The sequence below is a fragment of the Rhineura floridana genome, chromosome 3 (genome assembly GCF_030035675.1).
Source record: "Rhineura floridana isolate rRhiFlo1 chromosome 3, rRhiFlo1.hap2, whole genome shotgun sequence".
NCBI lineage: Eukaryota > Metazoa > Chordata > Lepidosauria > Squamata > Rhineuridae > Rhineura > Rhineura floridana.
Window position 1 is genome coordinate 75,559,515 of NC_084482.1, and position 25,933 is coordinate 75,585,447.

The 25,933-nt window shown below is 39.5% G+C and overlaps 1 protein-coding gene across 3 annotated transcripts in view; it reads left to right on the forward strand.

Annotated features, from left to right (window-relative positions):
- MAP2K7 (mitogen-activated protein kinase kinase 7) overlaps positions 1-24,716 on the forward strand; it is a 42,294-nt gene extending 17,578 nt beyond the window's left edge. For all 3 annotated transcript variants that reach the window (XM_061616643.1, XM_061616646.1, XM_061616647.1), the window contains 10 exons: positions 11,307-11,454; positions 12,457-12,523; positions 12,668-12,781; positions 13,113-13,232; positions 13,354-13,461; positions 15,510-15,689; positions 16,424-16,504; positions 20,481-20,623; positions 23,533-23,578; positions 23,988-24,716. In XM_061616643.1, coding sequence (XP_061472627.1) covers positions 11,307-11,454; positions 12,457-12,523; positions 12,668-12,781; positions 13,113-13,232; positions 13,354-13,461; positions 15,510-15,689; positions 16,424-16,504; positions 20,481-20,623; positions 23,533-23,578; positions 23,988-24,125 — 1,145 coding nt within the window. In that variant the 3' untranslated portion in view covers positions 24,126-24,716. The remainder of the gene's footprint in view (positions 1-11,306; positions 11,455-12,456; positions 12,524-12,667; positions 12,782-13,112; positions 13,233-13,353; positions 13,462-15,509; positions 15,690-16,423; positions 16,505-20,480; positions 20,624-23,532; positions 23,579-23,987) is intronic.
- Positions 24,717-25,933: the final 1,217 nt, after the last annotated feature.

Below are 25,933 nucleotides of genomic sequence, written 5' to 3' on the forward strand. Positions count from 1 at the left end.
TGATTTCCTTTGCAATTTTAGTGAAGTTTCCTATAGGAAATCATTTTCTTTTGTTTCTATTTCTGTGAATATGTGAAGTACAGCAACTCCTTGCAAAATTTATACTAAAAAAACTCCAAACATAATTGTGGAATAAGGGCACTGACTTCTGCAGAATAGTCTCCAGTGGACATCAGGAGTGTCTCAATTTGCACAAGATAAAACAGTGGGAAGTGAAATATATTCTAGCAAAATGCTAGGTGTGCTCTATGTTTGTAATTGATTATGAACACCTTGCCTTAAATAAAGTGGTTTAAACATAGCAGGCTGAAAACATGCATCCTCTTTTTTCCAACAGCTAGAGTCATTGCTGAAGTAGCAACATACTGTATCAGTCTGGTTTTTCATCAGACTGCAGGTCCAGATTAAACTGTTAATGCACCCAAAATAGAAATAGAACATAACCTCCAATTTGAAACACAAAAGGCTGTCTTCACCATCATATGACACTGACCAATAAAAAGGCTTTGAAATTAATAAAAATAAATTTGACACAGATTTCTAAGATGAATAATGAGGGAAATAAAATTGTCTAGGTTAGATTCTCTGTAGAAACATTAATAACACAGGAAAGAAACAAGGTAAGAAGAACAGCAGCAAACATACAAAAATATAATTGTCTATCTTTGGAGATGGCAGGTGTTGCCACCACTCACCATATGCTCAGAGGCACATGTTACCAAATTCTTGCAAGCTACACAGGAAGTGGATTGGACTGTGAAAGACCAACCCAAATGGTGTTTGCATTTTGACCAATTTGTAGGGCAGTCCAATATCTCAGAGAGGAGGTCAGGTGTCCTGCTCCCCTTGTGCATTCACTACAGCTGCCCAATTTCCCTGCTTTTTAAAGTTTGATAAAATAGCTGCGGGCTATAGGTACGTTCTTAAACTGCAAGGTTTTTTGCCTATTAGTGAATATATATAGTATATGTCATAAAAATGTGGGCAATATACAATTTGGGGAGTTCCTGTTTTAAATCTCAATGGCCCATGAAGGATGTGCCTGCTGAAGAATGCCAGTTTGTGTGGATAGCTGAAATGCTTTTATGCGTGTGTCTTTATTTCATTTTGGTCCTATCTTGAGAGAGAGAGAACTTAGACGTGACTACATGGTTTGTGAGCCCTGAACTTCTAGGGTGGTGATCTGCTTCTGTCCTATGTGCAGTACCTGCTTTTGCCCATCAATAGAACCTTCCTGCTTAGAACTGCCTCTATTTTGGCTTTCTTCCATGCCCTGTCTTCCCCAGTGAAGCTATTCCCCCCCTCCCTCAATTTACTGTAACCTTTTCCAGTATTCTTCTGGAGCGACTTACCATTTCTACAGCATGGTTTTCTTCTTTGCTGTGGGTCTCCTTTTTGGCAGACAGAAGCCGATCAGTTTGCATGATCAAGCTGTAGGTTAGCATGCAGACTTCTTGTACTGAGAACGTGAGTAGGGAGCATTCTGTAAGAATGGACTTGTCCTTTACAGACTATTAAAATATTTAGATGCAAGGGGAGGTGGGTAATAGGGAGTGATGGGGAGGATAGCAGCTAGATTTGCTATGCAGTATTTTCACAAGCATTAACATTTCTGGGCTTTTTGAATTGGTGTATTAATATCTAGAATTAAGAGCATACACCCTTCCTCCTCTTCTGCCCAGCATGGTTAATAATCCTTTACTTACATTGTGGACATGCCCATCTCCTTCCAGGCAGAACTCTCTGTTGGTGTGCAGAGAGCTTCCATCCAATGAGGACTATGCTGGTCAGAACAGTTCAATTGAAACTTTGGTTCATATGTTCATCTTTTCTTCTGTGCACAGTTTTAAGCATACACTTAACCCCAGAAGGTGGTCATACAGTATTTTACTGTTTACGGAAGCCTCCTGACTGTCCTTGTGTTGGAGGGGCTACATCTAGCCAGTTGAAGAGCACCTTCAACTGGCTAGATGTAGCCAATTAAAGAGACTGAAACAATAGGGACGTTGGTTTACTTTCATGAGATACCCTCTCTTTTTACTTCAAGGAACTTGACTCTGCTGATGGGTCTGGAAGCTGGGCATGAGGATGTTCAAGTCGTTAACATGTCTCACTGTAATGTGGGACGTGCATATCTCTAAGATATACAAATCCCAATTTACAGTTAAATTGAGGAAAGAAACGAAACCTGACTTGTGCTTCTTCTGTCTTTCTTATAACAACTGAGATTAATATACTTTAGACTTCTTGTATCAGTCAGGAGAGGCATATCATATGGTTTAGACCCCACTACCAGTGTCCAAGGAAGCACAGTTAGACTGTGCTGGATGTGGCACATGATGCCTTACACAGAAGTGCAAAAATCTTGCCTGCCTGCATAATTGTGTGCGTTGACAGCTGAAATGCATTTTTTTTTTTACAAACGATATGCCCAAATGGAATTGCTCACTGCCAAGTTGGCTTCATCACATGAGACTGCCTGTGTAACAAACATTATGTTCTTAAGACAGAAGACAGGAGAAGACAGCAATATATTTTATTAAAGGCTTCTGGAGCAGATTTTTGAATGGTAAAACTGCTGCTGTTTTTAGAGCTACTCCTTTGCCACAGTATTTGCCCTCACAACACCTTAATAAGAGTGTAGATCTCTGTGATTCTAATTTTATAGGTGAGACCTATAAAATTCACTTCCTTTAGAGTTAAATTATACTACTTCATTGGCCACTGGCTCACTTGTTATAGCTATTACTTGCATTTACAATCCTATCTGCCCTTGCATGTTTTGACAAATGAAAGAGTCCCCAAGGGTAGGCAGCCCCAAACTACTGTTGTTAGAGCATGCTATAGAGAGACGTTGGAGAGGTGAGATTCCAAAATGTGAATGTTTTATATGGAAGAAAAAAAGTTTTACAGAGTGAAGCTAGAAGAAAACTGGAGAGAGGCTCAGCTCATTTGTAAAAAGTCTGCTCTGTATAAGACTTTGTGGGGGATATATGAATAGTATACAGAAATGACAATTTTCTATGAAAATTATCTTTGATTTATACCTGTAGTCATTTTTATTTGTTTGTTTATTAGATTTATATCCTGCCCTTGCTCCCAGTAGGAGCCCAGGGTGGCAAACAAAAGCACTAAAAACACATTATCACATAATAAAAACAGACTTTAAAATATATTAAAACAAAACAACCATTAAAAACATGTTAAAACAAAACATCTTGAAAAACCTTTTTAAAAAGCTTTAAAAACATCTTCTTTTTTAAAAAAGAAGGTTTAAAAACATATTAAAAGGCAATTCCAACACAGACACATTTTTGTTGCAGACATGATTGTGTCCTACCCATTTGGTGTTTTGGCGCCTGTATCCTATGCTATTTCAGAACCATAAGGTACTCACTTTTTTTTAAAAGGCAATTATAGTAAAAGAAATTGATCTGCTCTTTCTATGCTAAAATACAAAAAGTAATTCTAAATAAAAAAATTACCCCTAATCCCATAACTTCTAAACAGAATATTGCCTCAGTAAAGGGCTCTATATATGTAGGAATTATGCACATGTTTAGATGGCAGTTATAAATGTTTGGGGGATTTGAACCTTGGAGACTTAAAATACTGTGGGTGATAATTCTGCTAAGGGCTGCTCAGTCCATTGATTTGAGTCTAGCCAGCTCCAGACACTCTTGGATGAGACCGATTATCTGGATCCATTTCAGTCGGGTTTCAGGCCTGGTTTTGGTACGGAGACAACCTTGGTCACCCTGTATGATGACCTTTGTCGGGAGAAAGACAGGGGGAGTGTGACTCTGCTGATTCTCCTTGATCTCTCAGCGGCTTTTGATACCATCAACCATGGTATCCTTCTGGGGAGACTCGCTGATTTGCAAGTTGGCGGCACTGCTTGGCAGTGGTTCTGCTCCTACTTGGCGGGCCGTCTCCAGAGGGTAGTGCTGGGGGAGCATTGCTCGACATCCTGGACCCTCCAGTATGGAGTTCCGCAGGGGTCAGTTCTGTCCCCCATGCTTTTTAATATCTACATGAAGCCGCTGGGTGCGGTCATCAGAAGTTTTGGAGTGCGTTGCCATCAGTATGCTGATGACACACAGCTCTACTTCTCTTTTTCATCTTTTTCAGGTGAGGCTGTCAATGTGCTGAACCAATGCCTGGCTGCGACAATGGACTGGATGAGAGCTAACAAACTGAGGCTCAATCCAGACAAGACCGAGATGCTGTTAGTGGGCGGTTCTCCTGACCGGATGGTGGATGTTCGCCCTGTTCTGGATGGGGTTGCACTACCCCTGAAGGAGCAGGTTCGTAGCTTGGGAGTTCTTTTAGAACCATCCCTGTCACTTGAGGCACAAGTAGCCTCGGTGGCACAGAGTGCTTTTTACCAACTTCGGATGGTGGCCCAGCTATGTCCCTATCTGGACAGAGAGAACCTCGCTTCAGTTGTTCATGCTCTGGTAACCTCTAAATTAGATTACTGCAATGCGCTCTACTACGTGGGGCTGCCTTTGAAGACGGTTCGGAAACTGCAGCTCGTACAAAATGCAGCGGCCAGATTGATAACAGGGACCCGGCGGTCCGAACATATAACACCGATTCTGGCCCACTTGCATTGGCTGCCTATATGTTTCCAGGTCCGGTTCAAAGTGCTGGTGTTAACCTATAAAGCCTTATACGGTTCGGGACCACAATACCTGATGGAACGCCTCTCCCGATATGAACCTACCTGTACACTACGCTCAACATCGAAGACCGACCCTCCTCCGGGTGCCTACTCATAGGGAAGCTCGGAGGGTATCAACAAGAAAAAGGGCCTTTTCAGTGGTGGCCCCCAAATTGTGGAACAATCTTCCTGATGAGGTACGCCTGGCGCCAATGTTATTATCTTTTCGGCGCCAGGTCATAACTCTCCTCTTCTCCCAGGCATTTTAGTATGTGTTAAAAATTGTTTTTTAACTTTTTAAGAATTTAAAAATTTTGAAGTTGTTTTAAATTGTCTAAATATGTGGTTTATTGTATTTGATGTATGACTGTTGTGAACCGCCCAGAGAGCTTCGGCTATGGGGCGGTATATAAATTTAATAAAATAAATAAATAAATAAATATCATCCTGTGTTCCAATCAACCTTTGAAATGACACAGGTTTTCCCAGGTGGGTCATTAATGAACTTAAGACCAGCCTGTACTGATTTTTCTAATGTTGATTTTTGGAATGAGGTCCCCTCTAGATGCAGAATTCTGTTAACTACACTAATTGCCATGGTGCCTTGATTTTGAAGCCACTTATGAAGTCATATTCTTTAACTTGTTCTCTCTAATGTGGGAGAAAAAATCAAATTATAAAAATAATGATAAAATCAGTTAAAGGAAAAAATGTAGAGGTCATCATGGATTTTTGATTATTTGCTTTGTTCCTGAGCAAGTTCTTCCACAGACCTCATCCTCTAAGGCAGCACAGAGATGGATTGTGGGGCCCAAAAAAGGTTTTTAGAATTGGTAAGTGTAGCTCCTTTAAATCTAAAACCTATGCCACAGACCCTGCATACTTATGAAAAATTGTTGCCAAACCAGAGCTGTGCTACAGTATAGCTATTCCATAGGCAAGACTAAAGCCTCTGAAAAGTATAAACGAGGAAGGAATATTATGTTGAATAATGGTGTGTTAAATTAATCTAACCTTATCATGTTTGAGGCTTCATCAGAGTTTAATCTCCTGTTTTTGCAGCAATGTTTGTACCTCTTTTAAATAGTTTTTATCCCCTAAAATGAACAAACAGGTAAATGATCTTCATACTTTTCAGGTGGAGAGGACTTAGAGAACAGAAGTGCATATGATGACACTTAGGTTTCTACTATCGATCGGCCACACTTAACTTGTGTTTTGCTCAGTGCTTTTGTAACCAGCTTTCAATTTTGTTGGATAGCATTGTTGGGATTTTTTTTCCTGAAATGGCGACCTAGTTCTCACAAACTGAATAAGTGGTAAACCTGTGTTTGGACTGTACCACTTTGGAATGTAGATGAGAGTTCATATGATTAAATCAGTGGTGGGGAACCTTTTTCAACACAAGGCTCACATTCTCTCATGGGTAACCTTGAAATTCCATACCAGTGATGGGAGAGGCCGGGGCAAAAGTTAGGTGAGCAACACACATGTGATTTATGGTGTTGGAGGTAGAGATTTCCAGACATCTTGAAGCCATGGGAAAAAATGTTTTTTCTGGGTTTTTTCAGAAACAAATGGAAATTTTCAGAAAAATTGAAAAGCTATATTAGCACTTTTTACAGATTGAAAGTCACTTTGTTACTTCAGGAACATAATATGTAATTATGTACAAGTTGGTTTGGCAAAATTATCCCATTTGGTATATTAAAAGTACATTTTATTCAAACAATTATTACAAATTAAATTTACTTTTTTAAGTTTTTACTTTTTTTGTAACAAATGGGAGCTACAAGCTCTTTAACACCTGAACTGTAAGGAACCGCTTTCATTTTGCCAGTTTATGAGGAGTAGGCAAAAAACAATTAAAAAAGAAGAAACCATCAACATAAATAACAAAGAAAATTATGTCTCCGCTAGTCCTCTACAGTGTCAAGCAGACATAAAGCACCCATTCCCATAAAAAGAACAGAAAAAGGGGGGACCAAGATTCAGTGAAACATTTTATTCATCATGCTAAAATAAACATTCCATAATCCTTTTTTTTTTTTCATTTTTTCCATTTTTCGGGGGGGAAAATGGCTTCGGGAAAAAACTGTTTTTTTTTCTGAATTTTTCCATTTTTTTCTGGACCTTCATATCTCTAGTTGGAGGAGAGCTTTGCGCATAATATGGACTGTGAAAAAGACAAATGATTGGGTGTTAGAACAAATTAAACCAGAACCATAACTAGAAGCTAAAATGATGAAACTGAGGTTATCATACTTTGGACACATAATGAGAAGACCTGATTCACTAGAAAAGACAATAATGCTGGGAAAAGCAGAAGGGAGTAGAAAAAGAGGAAAACCAAACAAGAGGTAGATTGATTCCATAAAGGAAGCCACAGACCTGAACTTACAAGATGTGAGCAGGGTGGTTCATGACAGATGCTCTTGGAGGTCACTGATTCATAGGGTCGCCATAGGTCGTGATCAGCTTGAAGGTGCACATCAACAACAAACAAAACATTCCAGCCATACAAAAGTCAGTGGTTTTTTCTTACCTCTTTTTCCATTCTTTCTCCAGGTAAGCAAGAAGTAATACAGTTCCAGGAAACACTCCAGACATGCAAAAGCACTTATTTATTTAGTATTACATTTGTATCCTGCCTTTCCTTCAAGGAACTCAAAGTGGTGTACATAATTCTCTTCCCTGTCACTTTTATCCTCACAGCAACTCTGTAAGTTAGGTTAGGGTGAGAGGCAGTGACTGGCCCAGGGTCACTTAGCAAGCTTCATGGCTGAGGGGGATTTGAACCCTGGTCTCCCAGGTCATAGTCTGACACTCTAACCACTACACTACACTGGCTATTGAGGTTGCAGCAATTGGGGAGAGTCCCAAGAGCCAAATAAAGAGACCTGGAAGGTTGCATTTGACCCCTTGACCTGAGGTTAGCCACTCCATATTAAATGCTATAGCATTTTTTATTTTTATTTTTAAAAAACTCACATATAGAAGACTGGCATGTCAGGGAAGAGGCTTCTAGTCTAGTCTTTTCCGTAATTTGCCTGTTGTGTGGCATACAAGGGCATTCCATCATCAACCATATCTGCAGTTGGAAGTGGTGCAATCAGGATAGCTTAATTACATCTGCTGTTTGTGAAAACTAGGTCTCAGTTAGCTAGTTAGCTATTTCTAAAATTAAATAGTGACTTAGCTAGTCAGGACCCATCTATCTATTCCAGCATTTGATTAACTGAAATTGAATCGCCTTTAGGTCCTTCTGCTCCATTGCCCACAGAACCAGTCCTAGCAGTACATCCTCCAAACTTTTCATTGAAAATTTGCTCTCATTGCTGCAACAGAACATCTTAGCAAAGCCCTTCACTATTCTCTCTCTATAGTATTTATAGCATCCATTGAAATGAATGCTTTCATCCTTGCCTGTATGATAAAAAAACAAGCTGCAAACCTTTTCATCCATTTTTTGTATTCTTTTTGCTTTCAGGTTATGTTAGAAGCTCCTTTTCAGGCTTCAAAAACCAATAACAACAATTATGCCTTTAAAACATTTTCCAGAAATAACCAGCTCCACTTAATTTTCTTCAGTTGTAGCTGAGGAAGCTTTCTTTTTGGAGTCGATTTCAGGAGATCTGCACTCCATTGTTTTGCTCCTATCCTTACCTTCTTTCTTTGTATCAACATTTTGTGATCACTTTTGACAAATATGGGCATCACCTTCATTTAGCAGTTTTCAAGAACTAGAACTAATTGGGCAGATTCAATGGGATTTGAATATTTACTCTTCAGTTAGGGGTCTGTATCACATCCCCCATAATGTTGTCTTTCCTATAAATCTGCTTTGCAGCCTGGACCAGGCTGTATGTCACAATAAGCCATATCAAGAATAAGTGGACCAGAGTGTCAAGAAATCCCCTGTTGAAATCTCACTTCAACTGTGACCTCTTTGGATACCTCTAGGCAAGCCTCAGTTCCCCTTCTCCCAGTCTGTAAAGTGGGGTTAATAATACCGACCTAACTTAAATCATGGTTGTAAGAATTACGGAGACAATATAAATGGAGCTCTTTTCGCAGAACCTGCATATTTTGTTATCTTAATAGAGCTTCAGTGTTAATATTTTTAAAATCTGCCTATTTTAGATCAGGAATGTATGTGTATCTCAATCCTGGGACCAGGCGAGGCCAAGGGGACTTTTTATTTGCATCCTTCAAATAGTAGTTCCCCTCTTCCCTCATGCCGCAGAACGTAATTGCTTTTGAAGCTAAGAATTTCAAGAGCAATTTGTGAATATTGTAACAACTGGTTGTACAAAGAAAACAGTCAAAACATTCTACCAGGTTGGTACAAACCATTGTACCTCTTTGGATCCCAGCACAGAATTCTAGCTAGCAGGATGCATTGTACTTTGAGCTGCTGTGCTTGGCTAACAAAGCTGATCTCACGATAAAAGTTGGGGATGCCCAAGCATGGAGGCTGAGGTCACTTGCTTAGTATTCTGTGTGGAATTTAGCACAGTTCTTCCAAATCATAATTGCTGCCTGAAATCATGACTTGTGCCCAAGTACCAAGAGAGCTGTAGATACCTGGAGGCGCAAGTGGAGCACCTTCTAGCAGTAGCAACCTATGTATGTCTGTTTATTGATTTATTAGATTTATATCCTGCCCTTCCCCCCAGTGGGAGCCCAGAGTGGCATGTTAACTAAATGACAGCAGCAGTGTTTCCCCCTGCCCTCCAGTATTTCTCTGCAACTTTGGGAGATAGCAACAGTTTGATTGTTTTTTAAAAAAACATGCTGTTACTGAGTCCTTTTGAGCAACCTTGTCATGTTGATGGCAAAATCATGACATTGAAGCCAATATTTCTGCTTTAGCCATTGGATAGTATTGAGGTTTATGGACTAGCTTGTGTGTGGTTGAGCTTTTCATTTAACAAGCAAATAAATCCACTAGGGCAGGGGAGGGGAACCTGTGTCCCTCCAGATGTTGTTGGACTCCAGCTCCCATCAGTTCCAGCCAGCATAGCCGATGATCGGGGATTATGGGAGTTGAATAATATCTGGAGGGATGCAGGTTCCCCACCCCTGTGTTAAGGCATAGTCACTAGATGATTAAAAGGATGCTGTTCCTGGTCCCATTTTTAGAAATAAGCTGTTCCACCAGCAATATGAGTTACAACTTAGCTGTCTTGTATTCTGCTTGATCTAGCGATACACAGCTTAGCTTCTGGATCAAATGGAGGCAATTTAGGATGTCTACAATTTTTGCAGTCTGACTGTGTCTTACTTCTTTTTCGATTTGATAGAGGAAACGAGGTAAAATATCAAAGGATTAAATAGCACTTATTGTGCTGGTAAGGCATTAGCTCTAACCATTGAGCTACTAACAGTTGTTGCTAAAACCTGTGAAGCATGACTTCTGCTTGTCTGTGATGCTCCCAGTATACTGCCATTTCTTGATCTAGGTGCCCTGAAAGATTTCCTCTTTTAGATTTGTGTCTGTTTAAAAATGGATGGTTGTCCTTGGAATGCTCTTGTCACCCTTAGCAGAGACCTCAGTTTAAGGATGATTGTGCTAAGACCAAGCAGGAATAACGTTTCTGGTTCTAGCTTACAGAGCTCTTACTGCCCAATGGCAGCACAAGCTCTTGACCAAGAAACTAGACAAGATTAACAGCTTCATCCTTTGTTCCAGAGCTGCATCGTGTTTAAAATGGGCTTAATTTTAAATTGCATGTTCTCCTTCCTAGTCATTTGTTCCACTTAACAAGGTTTAGTTTAAAACATGTAAACATGCCAATCTAATAGCCGCACAGTCACTACTACTAAGCAGGTCACTGGTGCCTTAATATGCCAGTGTGTGGCTTATTCCCATTGTTCAGATGCCTAATGTGCCAATGTATGCATAGACTCCAGCAACCACATTTAGCAGTGATACTTGCTGCTTGGATCCCTATATGAGTAAGTTCTGTTTACATGGCCAGAGTTCTGTATTGGGAGGATAAATTAGGCAGCAAACCTTTGCTGTTCTTCAAAAGCCATCTCCAAGAGTTTCTATGGCATGCCCTATAAAAAGTTAGTATGTAACTTTTAAAAGAATAGCTGGTCTTCAGTTTACAAACAGAATGTGATGGTGACATCTCTATTAGATGCTGGGGCTGCTTATATTGTCAAGTACTGTTGTCACTTGAGCAGATCTTTAATGACATTTCAAACAATAACCACATTATCCATTCTTTTCGTAAGAAAAAGAATTTCTGGAAATTGATAACTTTGTGGGAATGACTTCAATTGTTGCTAAATTATAAGTAGGTGAGGCCTAGCTACCTTCAGGAAGACCTGTGTATTGTGCACAGGTAGAACCATCCCCATGATGCTGCAGTTGAAGGCCGTGGCTTCCATGCAGATGGTCTAACTATCTAAAGAAACCATGGGATTTGAGAACAGCTGGGAGGACAGTAGGGCTGAGCTAACATTTCAGAAGTCAAAGTAACAACTGACCTTTCCTTGGAACTAATATGTTGGTTTTCTAGCATCCCTGCATTCAAGACAAAAATATTGTGGGCTTTGGCTTCAAAAAGACCCAGCTTGAAACCAGGAGCATTGTAGCCTTCCTGTCTGACTTTTTTTCTTCTCTCAGCATTGCAGCTTCCCTTAGCCAATGATGGTAGCAGCCATTCTGCCTCTTTGGAGAACTTACCCCAGCATCCCACACATCCATCACGTCCCCGAAACATGCTGGGTTTGCCTCCTCAGCCACCCTTCCTCATGCACAGGAGCATGGAAAGGTAAGCATAAATGGAGCAAATCAGTCAGACGTTGGTGTCCTCCGTTTAATTTATCCCAGTTTCCAGGTCTTTGATCATGTGGATGCTGTGCTCATTTTCTGTACTCATTTTCTCTCCTGCATTCAAACCAGGAGGGACCAACTTGGTCTGAGAAAGGTTTTATGTTGCTTGGTAGCTGAAATTGGTAACCCTAGCCTAGCATGCATGGCAGTGCACCTACCATTTGATCTGACAGGTCTGTGCACAATAGATGGAAAGTTTACAGTCCATGTGCCTGTATAGCCTTGGATAATAGCATGTTGGGGAACTGAATGTTCTTTATGCACTTTAATCTTGTTCCTTATTGCTATTGCCACAGTCTAACAGCTGCTTCACATTGGACAATGTGTGAGTGCTTGAATCCTAGAGCCCCCTCCGCCCCCTGGCAACAGGTATTGTGATGTAAGAGGCAGAGCTTTTGAAATGGGCTCAGGGTTTATACCGTCCTTGTTAGGTAGATTTGGTACTTTCATATCTTGATTTCCTTGAAGTGCAATTTTTTTGTATTCAATGTAATATCAGTATTAGGCCATGGGAAGTTAAAATGTTGGGTTTGTGAATTAATGTGCTAATTTTGCCAGTTGAATGAGTGACTTGTAACATGTACACAAAAATGTATAGAAATGGCCTTGACATTTGGTAGAAGAGCTGCTGCTTATTTTGAATTCATCAGATAATAAAAACTCATGATTTAACCTGCACTACTCTGTTCTGCAGCTGGGAGAGATTTAGGTGTCCTGTTATGGGGCTGACTTGTCAATTGCTGGCTTTGAATTCATATTTAGAAATTCTTTCATTGTGGAGACGTATTTGTTTACAGGACAGTCTAGATGCCCCTGTGGAGAACAGGAACATGTATTCCTCCACAAAAATACAGAATCTGTTTTTGCAGAAAGGATTGATACATTCACATGTCATGGAAGGAACCACAATATTTTACCTTTTCTGTCTTTCCCTTTCTAGTATAGAGATTGATCAGAAATTACAGGAAATTATGAAACAAACAGGATATTTAACCATCGGTGGACAGGTGAGCTGACTTGAGTGGTGCAGCAGTTCAAAATATCTTGAAGTCTGATTGGTCAAGAGTTGATTTCATTAAAAGTTAATTAAAAGCAGTTCACTATAAAACTGATCGACCAGTAGTTTTCTCTATGTGCTCATCTTTTCACAGAGATACCAAGCAGAAATAAATGACTTAGAAAATCTAGGTGAGATTGGAAGTGGGACATGTGGGCAGGTGTGGAAAATGCGTTTCAAGAAGACGGGGCACATCATAGCTGTGAAGGTGAGGTAGATCTGCTGGGTGTTTAGGGGCAGGTATCTTAAAATGAAAGGAAATGATAGCATGGTTGCAATCCCATGGGGTTTCACTGCTGGAGAAGCTTTTAGGAACCACAAATTATTGGGTTTGTGTGCCTGTTGTTGAGAGAATGGGTGGCACTTGGGTGGGATGAAGTGAACTTTATTTTTCTTGAATGGAAAGTAGTGATGCTTCTTGAATTAATTATAAAGCCATCAAGGGCTGTGAGGCACTTAGTGGGGCAAAGCATTATTATCCGCAACTCCTTTGCATCTTTCTGTTCCTCCTAATTCCTGTTTCATTCTCCTTTGTTCAGCAAATGCGTCGTTCTGGTAACAAAGAGGAGAACAAGAGGATTCTGATGGACCTTGATGTGGTGCTGAAGAGTCATGACTGTCCTTACATTGTTCAGTGCTTTGGGACTTTCATTACCAATGTAAGTGAACCCAACACTACTATCTTCTCTGTCTGTATTTTTAAATGCATTTTGAGCAGCCATGTCATAATAACCTTAACTTTTGCTTTTGTTCTCTCCCCCCCCCCCCCCGGTCCTGTAGACTGATGTTTTTATAGCTATGGAGCTAATGGGCACTTGTGCAGAGAAGTTGAAAAAACGCATCCAGGGGCCTATCCCTGAGAGGATCTTGGGAAAGATGACTGTGGCAGTGAGTATTTGAAGTCTCTCTTGCAACCAGAATCCTAGAGGCGAGCAAGGGGCTTCCAGAGGCTACTTAAATAAGAGGGGGTGCTGCTGGAATGTGGTTACCTATGCTCATGACTTTTTGGATTCCATATTTGCATCATGGAAAGTGTCTGGGATTGGAAAACCTCACTTGTGTACCAGGGTCAACTTCAAGCAGCCTTATGTGACCGGTTTATTGTCACTAATTCCAAGAAGGATTCAGCACACAAATGGATTCCTGCTGACTTCACCTTTTCACTTATTTCTGTCAAAGCAATTTTCTAGAAGATAGTTTTTTGTGGGGGTGTGGAGAAAGCGAAGGAATTGTCTAAAAAAATGTAACATCCCAGGGATAAAGTGTCAATGCTTTGCTACCTCCCCTTTCTTTGCATGCTCTTGTGGCTCTGGACTTGGGTGCCCACAATAAAACTACTGAATAACCATTAATATTATGATTACTGAGATGGGGACTGTTTTGATCTCAGATTTTAGATGATTTTTTGGAATTGTGTTTTTTTGTAAACTGTATTTGTTGGTTTTAAATTGCATTTATGTTATGTGAATTTTTATCCGAGCTTTCTGTACACTGTTCTGGAATCTCTTGATTCATGGCAGCTAAGAAATAAGTTAAATAAATACATTTTCTATTACCCATTAAACTCTATATTATGCATGTGAAAATATGTACTGTACAAGAAGATACAAGAATATAACCGATGGCTTTTATTCTGTATTAAACCCTTCTTCAATAATAAAATAAAAATTCTCGCATCCACCCTCAACTGAGGCACCTTCCCTTTTCAAGGCAGACAGTTCAAACACATGGCTCCTCACAAAGTTGCCCCCTCGGATCATCCTTTCCTTTTTTTAGTTTTCTCATACTCCCATATAAAAGCACATGTATGATTTAAAGAAATATATACTTAGAAACACATTTCTACATCTTGTTCAAAAACTTTTAACTGTACAGTATAATATTCTCTGTAGACTTTGGTTTGAATGTTAAAATATTCTCTGACACAATAACTAGGAGTATTAGCTGAGCTGCTTAAGAAAAGGAGGTTCTAATAACATACAGTAGCAGAAAACTTTCTTTACAAATCTGACATGGCCACTTATAGACACTGGCCCAGTTGACATGCCACATTGAACCATAGTTTTAAACAAAGTGTGGTTTAATATGAACAAATAACGTGCTGATGCAGGGTGCTCAATAGTTCTTGTGGCGCTCCTTCGCCGCTGCTGCTGCCATGCCACAGATGTAACAAGCTGAACTCTGATTTGCCATGTTGTTTGGACTTGGGCTTGTGGTTTGTTTCCTCCAAACAGTTGACAAGTGGTAACCAAAGTTTGTTCTTGGGTTACTTCTCATGGATTGCTTAGAGGAAACAAACCATGAGCCTGGGTTTGGATGACATGACAAGCCAGACTCTGACTTCTTTTGTTTGTGGCACAGCAAGAGCAGAGGAGTGCTGCATGAACTTTTGATTAATGGCACCAGCGCACTGCTTGTTCACATTAAATCATAGTTTGTTTTAAACTATGTGTGAACCAGGCTACTGAGAAGAACATTGGCCAATCTTAAGAAATGGAATAAGGCCAGAAGTAGCTGGTGTCCCCCCCCACACACACACACACAGCCACTCTTGACGCTGCATAATAAGTTATGATAAAATCGCTTGGTGGAATAGTTTGAAGTATTATCAGATATCACTTAAAAACTATGAAACCTAAGATGTCTCCTTAGAATTCCAAGAAGAAATAGTAAGAGCACTGATTCATGAACATATCACCTCTTTTTTAAAAAAATTAAATTTAAAAACTACTTTGTAATCTGTATGACTATAGTTGAAACTCTTTTCCAAATATCATGAAAGCCTCAGACTGATAACTTGTCCTTCACAAATAGCGCATGTTTTTACAGGCATATTGATAAAAAGGATATAAGAGTTCTAGACTAGTGCTAAGTTGTTCTGATCATAGTGACCAATTGGTAATTCTTCAGAATTGTTTCTCATGTGTTGCTTTCAGATTGTCAAAGCACTCTACTATCTGAAAGAGAAGCATGGCGTCATCCATAGAGATGTGAAGCCTTCAAATATCTTGTTGGATGAGAGGGGGCAAATCAAATTGTGTGACTTCGGGATCAGTGGGAGGCTGGTGGACTCAAAAGCCAAAACCCGGAGTGCTGGTTGCGCAGCATATATGGCGGTAAGAGATGGACAGATGGTTAGCAAATACCACCTGGAATCTTGCTGTGAACAAAAGTTATACTTGTATGCCACTCCTTTTCCAAATTGCTCATCATGGCTTATATATGATTGAATTAAGTAAAGTTTTTGTTAAACTTGTACCTTGTTCCTCCAAATTGCTTGTCATGGGTTACGTATGATTCTTAGTTGGTTTCTCATCCAAGCAGTGTTCTAGGCCAGACCTGCTTAGTTTCAGCATTTGAGATGCACCATGTGTTTCTGTCTCTTCTGTGGGACTGAGAATTGCATCTCTTGAATTTTACTTTAGAAGGTTTTCACTAGATTTGGCCTGAGCTTTGGAGAAACTGTGTGGTAACTACAGTAGGGCCCCGCTTACCGGCACTTCGCATTCCGGCGTTCCGCTAATGTGGCGGCTTTCAATTAGGGGAAATTCCCCGTTTTAAAGCGGTTTTTGTGCTTTTGCGTCATTTTCGCACGATGCGCCCCATTATACTCAATGGGTTCTGCTTTACGGCAATTTCCACTTTACGGCAGCAGTCCGGAACGGAACCTGCCGTATAAGCGGGGCCTGCCTGTATTATGCAGATGCTGTTGTAGCATCAGAATTGCCTATATTTTGTCAGAGAAACATGTTTTGGTTTCTGTAATTAGGGAATCTTGCTAGGTGCTGATAAGAAACCAGTAGCGAAGAGATTTTATTTTTGACTGAGTTTATAATCTTTTTTTCCCCAGCCTGAGAGAATAGACCCTCCTGATCCCTCAAAACCAGATTATGATATCCGTGCAGATGTTTGGAGCCTGGGCATCTCTCTAGTAAGTCTAACCTCCCCATTTTTAAGGAAATGTTTACCCTAATGATGGCCTGTTGGAACCTTCTCATGCTGGATCATATCCCAAGCATCCTTTAACATACACAATGCTTTATACATGTTAGAAACAATGGTAAGTCTGAGGGGAATTTTTTCTTTCCATAAAAAAAGAAAGGCATGAAAACAAACCTAGAGCTGACTTACTCAAAAGAGGCTCTGTTACCCTGAATCCCATTTTTTGTCTCAGCTGTTAAGGTTGAACAAGCCAAATGAGAACACTCTGTTCTACATTAGAACACCTATTTTGTGATTCTGGTTTTTGTTTTTAACACTGTATTTTAAGATTGTTGTAACCCCTCCATAAGAAGTTGTTGTTGTTGAGTAATTCCATGAAAATGTCAGCCTACAAACCCATTTTTCATTTTCATATATAGTTAACATGTTCTATATTTTAAAGATAATTTCCCAAAGTTTCATTACCTTGCTATAGTTTTTCAAAATGGCATTTTACATATGAGTAAAAAACCAGAAACATTGCTCAGAAATATCATTTCTCTCCCCCAGTCTTCAGTTATACCAAGAAAATAGACAATAGTTTAATGACCCTTTATTGTATTGATAGTTTTGCTTTCTCATTTGACCAAACTGGAAAGAAATTTTATCTTAGGAGCAAAATCAGATGAGCTTGGGACAATAATAAGTTGGATGTTGGTCACAAAAACACATACTCCCCCCCCCCCAATAAATGAGAAAAAAACCCTATAATTTTTAACTTTATTCTCTTCTTTGATGTAGTTAGATAATATCACATTTTAATACTGAAGTGTGTTTTCATGTCACAGTTCTTGTGACCAACATAACATCACAATGTGCAATTTAAAGAGACAGCCCCCTGCCCTCAAGAAGCTTATGGTTTGAAAGACAAGTTGGATAGGGTGAGGGTGAAATATTATTGCTTTTAGAAGATATGTTAATATATTTAGTAATTAGATAACTTTTCAGGTTAATTATCAGTAAACCTCAACCTGTGTGGTTTAAAAATGTAGAATTAATATTTCTCTGCCAGACTCCCATCCCCTTCCTTTTTTAATTTATTAGAAGATACCACGTATTACACTGTATGCAAAACATACAAATAATAAAAGGTGGAAACAAAACATATCGCAGTTCAATACAATACATAAGAAGAGGTTGGAGGAGTACATAATCACAGCAAAATCAATTTCATTTTAAAGTGTATCAGGTGGAAAGGCGGGGATTAACATGTACTTGTCAATTTAACAATCATCCTTACAAACCATCCAGAGTGCCAAATAATTTTATATTTGTTGGGATAACCCATCCATGTGTGTGTTGGTTTATATATGACACAAAGGCCAGCAAGTTGCTGCACAGGCCATTGAATCGGCATCCGCTCTAATCTGCAATTGGTGTGTCAATTTCTCTGTGCTTTCCTAGGAAAATGCTTTCCTAAACCAATTATCATTTTGGTATGTTGAGACATCTTTCCATCCCTGAGCATTACTAGGTGTGCTGCAGTCAACAAATAAATTATTAATGCTTTATAAGGCAAACCATAATTTCTTTAAGCATTCCCCTCATATGTATCAAGGAGGCAGGCCCATCCTGACATGCTCTCCCTAGCTAGGCTGAATAGGTGGGGTCATCTAGAGATTCAAAAATTCACCTCAGGAGCTGAAAGTCTCTTGCCTTGTGTCACGGAAAAGTACAGCCCTGTATAAGACTGAAGCCAGTCTTGAACACAGATTAATTATTCACATAATTTAAGCACCACAAATACAGGGAATAATACCCTTATGAGAAAACGTGATAATCCTGAAAGAAAGTGCAGAAGTAGAAACATCCACTGAAGTACTGGTGTCAGTTGGCAACTTTGTTATTGTTACTTTTGAGACAGGGAATTGAAAAGAAAATTTACTGGTGAACATTTGTTTGATCATTAATATTAAACCCTCTTAAAAAGGGGAACTTCCATGACATTGGTCTTCCCTGCAAATGAAGAACAGTATTGGGTTGAAAAGAAACAAATCATTAGGGTGTTGCCACAGCCAAGTCTAAATTCCCATGGGCATTACAACTTCCCATGTGGACTTGATACTTACCTGCAACGTGTGAATGAGTAGTAAAATGTCATATGCACAGTGTCTTGCTTTGGAGGCAATTATTTATGGATGTCTGTCATGAATTGTCACAGATAATTTGCCAGAAAATCTTTTTTCCAGTTTCCGATAAACATTACCATACATTTGACACTTGTCCATGAGACATTTTCTGTTTATGTATATTGCTGCAATTGGGTTTTTAATTATTCATACTTTTAGAGAATACACTTATCCAAGTTACAGAGAAATTCTTGATGTTGCAAAACTATTATGTTGGTTACATCTTTTAAAACACAAGAAAAATAAATCATTTAAACTATCCATGGTATACTTCATTATTTTTGTAGGGAAGATCAGTTCATTTAACAAATAGTTTTATGTTACTTGGAGTTCAAATAATATTAGCTAAAACACAAAATATTATGTAAAGGAGCGTACAAATGTTATGTTGTCAATACGGAATTACATTACTACTACTACTATGATTATTACTTAATCACCTTCATCACAGGCCCTGCTTGTGTGCCTGCCTGTAAGAACTATCAGGTTGGTGGACACGCGGGACAAGGCTTTCTCGGTGATGGGCCCACATCTATGGAATTTGTTTCCAAGTGAGATTGGGCAAGCCAGCCCCTTTCCTATTTGAAGACACATTTGTCCTCTGCTGCTTAACTTGTTTCCTGTAATGTTAACATATATTTGCCATTTTGTGAGGAGATTCTCCTAAAGACAGGATAAAAATATATTAAATGAATTTATTTAATATGATTTATATACCACCCTTTGCATAAGCCACAGGGCAGTTTACATCAAATGAAAATAGATAAAACTACATAAAATCCATGCAGAGTCCTAAATGGTAATACAGGAAGAGAAGAGACCAGAGAGCAAGACAGCCTTTGCATCATAGATCAGATTCAAGAAAACTTTACTATTTCCATATCATTCGGAGTAACTGGGAGCCGGGCTTCCAGTTTGGCTGTTCCTGTTCTGTGGAATGGCGTTTCTTGCCAAAATATGATGGGTGCCCACTATCTGCACTTTTCAGAAACAACGGAAGCAATTCTTGTTCTGAAAAGCCTCCCCAGATGGATGAATGGGTCTCTGCCATGGGTGTCTACTTTGTATTTTTTTAAGAAGTTATCTGTCATTACTAGTCCTTTAAATAGGGTATGGAAGCTCATTGGCAACCAGTGCAGCTGTTACAATATATATAATATGGTCTGACCACATGACACCAACCAGTACCCTGGCAGCCATGTTTTGTACTAGTTGAGTTTCTGAACAGTCTTTTAAGGCATTCCCCTATATACTACATTACAGTAGTCCAGGTTGGGTGTTGCCGTTGCCTGAATAACTGATACTATCAGAAAGAGATGGGATTGTTAGGCTTACACTCAGGAAAGTGTGTCTAGGATTCTAGCCTTAGTTCACCAGAACCTGATCAAGTACTGCTAGAATAGTATTTTATTAAACAAATAACTGATCTAAATTTTGAGACAATCACGTAGAGCAGTCCTCTAAGCGACTATACCATCTTGGAATATGCATGGGGGAAATCATAGCTGAAAGAATCCACTTGACAAATATCCTTGTTAATGGCAAGCTTAAAAGCTGTGTGAATGTTTTAAAAACAAAACGTATCCTGGTAATTCTAAACATGTGAATTGATTCCATTCAATATTCAGTGTAATAACTAAGAGAAATGTGACCACATCTGGCACTAAAAAGGAATTTTTTGCTCCTTCACAACTGTCATTGAAGCTGTGGTGCTGAAAGTTGCTGATAACGATTCTTTGTAGATTGTTCATATTATTAACAATTACTCTTTCCATTTCCCTCCCTCCCTCAATGCAGGTTGAGCTGGCTACAGGTCAGTTTCCCTATAAGAACTGTAAAACAGATTTTGAAGTCCTCACTAAGGTGTTGCAGGAAGATCCTCCCCTTCTTCCAAGCAACATGGGATTTTCTGTGGATTTTCAGTCATTTGTGAAAGACTGGTGAGTGAATTGCTTGAAATTCATGCTGTGGTGGTTATTTAGAGCTTGGCAGTGAATAGTTTCTTGCATAGACACCAAGCCCTGCAGTTCCTAAAATCCAGCTGATCCTATATTTTTCTGCTGAGCTTTTGCACACCAATTGCTTCCTCAAATCTTGGCTAATGTTAATTCTGGCACACCTCTGTCTCCAATGCCATTAATAGTGTATGAAAAAGAATTGGAAGTGTTCTGCTTGATCAAACTGGTGACACGCTCTCCCAAAAGACCAAGCTCAACCTGTGCTGGTAATGTTCCCCCAGGAAGGAAATCCCATTCCTACCTTCAGGATGGCCATGCTGAGATTCTGGGCTGGTATACCTGTGTATAATACCTCTTCTTGTCTACACATTCCTGGCTCTTGTCCCTTTTTGGTGTCTGATAGAGACACAAATGGTCCCAGAAATGAGCGGGAAGGGTGACTTCGCTTGTGCCTGCTTTTGAGACGGGCTCCCGCCTCAAAAGAAGCTTATTCAGATATAAATCAGTCAGAACATTTTTTTTTTGACTGATGAAATTTCTCCCGGGCAGGGAGAAACGTAGAGATCAACCTCAAAAGCCTGTTTTTGTTGGGAGGACTGGATTTCATTAATTTATGAGAAAAGGTCCAGCCAGCAATGCCGGACGGACTTCCGAACAAGCTCTATCTGATTAATGCGATACGTTTATCTTTTCTTCAAAGAGAAAACGGACTAACAGGCAAGCACCCTTCTTTCTATTATTTTTTTTACTTGGTTTAAATTGTTGCAGCAAAAAGAGATTTGTCAAATGAATCAGCTTTAAAGAACTTCTGGGTGAGCTATAACTCTTCTCTGTTATTCACGAAATTAACAGCTTATCTCTGTTTCTATTGCAAAAAGCTGTCCTGGAAGTGCATTCTAAAGATATAAACAGAAGAGGGATTTCTATTCCGAGGAACATTATATTGTCTGGGACTATTCTCTTTTTGGTCTATTTTATTTTGACGAATCTGCTTCTTCACGACGCCACTAACTGTTTTGATGCTGGGAACTAAATTTGTTTTGTATTCTTGAACATAGAGAGATAAGGCAGGCTGCTCTGTTTATACTGTGATGTCATCAAGCCTGGAATATTAACCCAATTGTTGCTGAAATAAGAAGTGGTTCTTCTTTATTTTTGTTTTGTTTTGTTTTCGTGGTTTTAAAAATGGCAATCAAGAAAGTGGCTGAGAATCTGGAAGTAATTATGTTTCAGAAAATAATGGATGAGATTGAGATAACGAAACAAACCCTGCGACAGGGCAGTAAGGAGCTGAAAATTGAACTGAGCAAAATGACGCAGGAGCTTAAAGAAATAGGGGATCCTGTGAGAGAGGAGAATGAGATCAGAGATGAGAAAAGAAAAAATAAAGGGAAGATCCAATCTCCAAGGCTTGTAACAAATGTGGAATTGGAAAAAGATCTGGAGTTTATGGATATTAGAAATAAAATCTACTGTTTGGAATTTAACGTTATCTCTGAAGAAATTAATGAAGATATTAGAGATAAAGTTATCAATGGCTTGGATAATCTTCTGGACTGGAATGACGTGATGGAGCTTGATATAGAGAAAATCTATGGAATTAACTGCAGCCATGTGACAATGGAAAAACTCTCAAGAGATGAGCCAGTGCGTTTTGTAAAAAAGAAGAACAGAGATGTGACTTTACAACAATATTTCAGCAACTTACTCAGAATTGGTGGCAAGAAAATATTTGGGATAGAGGAAATTCCCATCAGACTCTTATTATATGACTATGGCTATGACAGCAAGATTATTATGGAATACTGATAATGGAAGATTGAACACTGAAATTACTGGACTTAACAGGACTATTGAAGATGGAAGATGGAATTAATATGGATAATGGAATAATGGCTATTGAAATTATTGGACTTAACAGATTTTGATGAGATGGATTAATCGATATGTTTATTTGGATTATGGTTATGACAATAAGATTATTATTATTATTAACGAGATGGATTAATCGACATGTTTATTTGGAGAAAAATTGATAGATATATTTCTTAAAGAATTGAAACCTCTCTTTGACTTTTTGTGGAAAGAATAAAGTAATGTTTATGAGATTTGATGATTAATTAAGATAACTACTGGAGGAAAGTGATTTTATAATATAATTTAAGAGACAGGATTGTTATATATTGTAGACCTATAACTGATTTGATCTGCGACAAATGGGAAGTCAACATTTTATTTTTTTGTTTAATCATTTTTGTTTTGTTTTGTTTTTTGTCTTTGAATGTTTTATGATTTTGTTTTGTATGTTTTATGAAAATTTGAATAAAAATTATTGTAAAAAAAAAAAACAAATGGTCCCAGAAATGGAGACCCAACTTGTCATAAGCACAGGAACTTAGGTGGGAAGTTGTTTGTCCTTTCATTCTCCCTTGTTTCCACTCATTCCAACAATTAAGCAGCTGTATCAGCAAATAGATGACCTGGGCTCCTTGCAATTGTTCATGAACAGTTATACAAACTGCTGAATGGAAGGTCCCTCCTTGGGGGTGATTATTTTGTGCTAAATAACTGAGCTTATGTGTCCAGCGTACCCCTCCTAGATTCCATTGAGCAGCCTCATCTGCACAGTAAGGTTGGTACAAGCTATCTTAGGATATTAGGCATAGAAAGTAGGCAAGATAGATATCCGTATGGCAGGATGGTGGGCTTCATCCTGTTAGCTGGGAAAGTTCTAAACTTAGGTTTATTTTCTGTAAATATGGAGCTGATTGTAAGGACCCATTAAATAATGGAAATATGCCATGGTGATTGCTCCATAAATGTTCTTATTTCCTTCCCTGAAATACATAACATGAATTCTGTGTTTGAATGTGTGTTTCTGTTGTTTGCAGCCTTACTAAAGATCACAGGAAGAGACCAAAGTACAACAAGCTACTTGTGAGTATTGTACATACCTCTTCATTGTGAATATTAAAAAATTCCTCAGAGCTTGAGAAAATGTCATAGCAGGTGCTTCTGCCAGCCCTTAAGGTTTAGAAATGGTCTTTCCCAGAGGTAACCAGTAACATTTCTTGAAGCTAGTTTGTGCCAACTGGCAGGGAGGCTGGAATTAATAAAGCGTTGTCCTTGTTTTTCTTCGCATAGTATCTTAAACCAAAGGAAGAGTTCTGTTTGCTTGGTTTTTAATTTAAGTTCTCTCAGATTTTCTTTGCATTGGTCAACACTGTTGTGCATCCTTATTCCATATGGGTATAACTGTCAGTAGTTGCTCATTGGCCTGTAGAAATGAGAAGGGTGATGTGATTCCTTACTTATTTTCTGTCTCATTTTGCCTGTTCCTTTGCAGGAACACAACTTCATCAAGCGCTATGAGACACTGGAAGTGGATGTGGCATCCTGGTTCAAAGATGTCATGGCCAAGACAGAGTCACCCCGCACAAGTAGCATCCTCAGCCAGCATCACTTGCCATTCTTCACCAGGTAGCCATGTAGCATGGCTATTGTGCCGGGGAGGGCCCCTTGGCAGCCAGAGGTCACAAGATGGGGCAAGAGAGAGCACTGCAGCAGACACCTACCTTCACAAGAGCAACTCTTCAGTGGCACGAATTGTTTGCTTCACCTGCTCAAATCACCCTTGCCCATTTTGTCTTCTCCTTCAGTGTTGCCATAAAGAGATGGTGTGCTTGTCTGGTCTTTCTCAACTGTGGGTGTGTTCTAGAGCCTTTTGGGCACCAGGCAGCCCAAGAATACAAGGCTTTGGGTGAGAAGGCCTTTTCCAGATTGTGCTTGTATCTTTCTGTGATAGAGCGCCTGCCATCAGGAGTTGCCACTAAGTGACAGCTGCTCCCTGCTTCTCTCTCCACCTTGACTGGAGGCTCAAGGACATGCAACAGTGACCATTGCTCACGCACTGTGAACAGATACAAAAGGAAAAAGAAAAGATATTTTTTTTACCACTTATTTATTAAGTTTGGACTTGTGGTGCTGCGGGCTGTCTGCTGCACCCGTTCACCAATCTCTGCGTTACTACATGTCTTTTTTTGGGGGGGGGTGTTTTTGGGATTGTATTTGCTGAGGGGGGAATGGGGCTGGGAGTAGATGAGTTGGCTGCTGCTTTAGATTCTGAGCTTAACTATTGCTGTTGTCTTGGTTTTAATTTTTTCTTAGGGTGGGGGGGATAACAGGAAAGTGTAGGTTTGAGAATTATTCTCATCCAAGAGTAGCTCAGTTAAAGTGATTTTTTTCCCTCTTCAATTCTTTTTGAACTCAGGGGTTCCTGTCTTTTGTTTTGAGCGTGAACAAAGTTTTGTCAGTGGTGTTTTATTTACCAAAGTGTGTGCTTGGTGCTCGGATAAATGCTTGTTCATTTTCTTCCAGTATTTAAGAAAAGAAAAAGCAAAACCTAAAGATAATCCTGGCATCAAAAAAGCCATTTTAAAAAAGATTCAGCCCAAATGATTTTACTGCTGTGTCTTAGGGATTCATTTTTCAAAATTCTGCACTGTCTATCTGGATGGTAAAACTTCGTGAATTCTCAATTATCCAAAATTGTCTAAATTATCCAAAAGGCTTCGGGGATGAAGGCTGAGCACCCTCCGCAACCCCACTCTGTTTCAGCATAGAGCTTCTTTTCTGTTCACAGGATAAGAAGCTACGTGGGACAGGATCCCAGTCATCTCTAGTTGAAGGCTGCCTCTTAAACTGACAGGCATTCCCAGAGTGATGGGGTCATACCACAGGAACTGAGGTGGCTGGGTCACTAATACCATGTAAACATTTAGAGACAACCATTGTCTCCATCACCTTTGGAAATGAGAGGTGGCCAGAGACTTTGCGAACCAGTCCTGGTCTTGAGTTAAATCTTCAAATAACAGTTCCGTTTTGGGTAGTCTAGAGGTTAATGTACAAGTCCTGAAGTTGAGACTTATTCCTGCTTTCTCCTGCTGGCAAAGGTTGGGGTACCATCATCCTGGCTCTTATCCTAATCTTCTGGATGATTGGATTAGTGTGCACAGGCATGAAAAGGCCCTGTATGGCAGTACCTCACTTTGATGGTGCACTGTGCTCTTAGACACTATGCTTAGGGCCGTATTAGGATACTAGATAAATAGGTCAATTTTATAGATCCATGGGGGGAAATGTATTTCCAGAAGTTTGTGGCCAAGGTCATATAGTACTTGGGATGTCCTGCAACAGAGGTGCAGCTGTGATCATTGGTGATTCCAGGCTGTCTGCTTAGTCTCTTTCAGACAGTGTGATCTCCACTTATATTCTGGCAATTTCCAAGGGGAG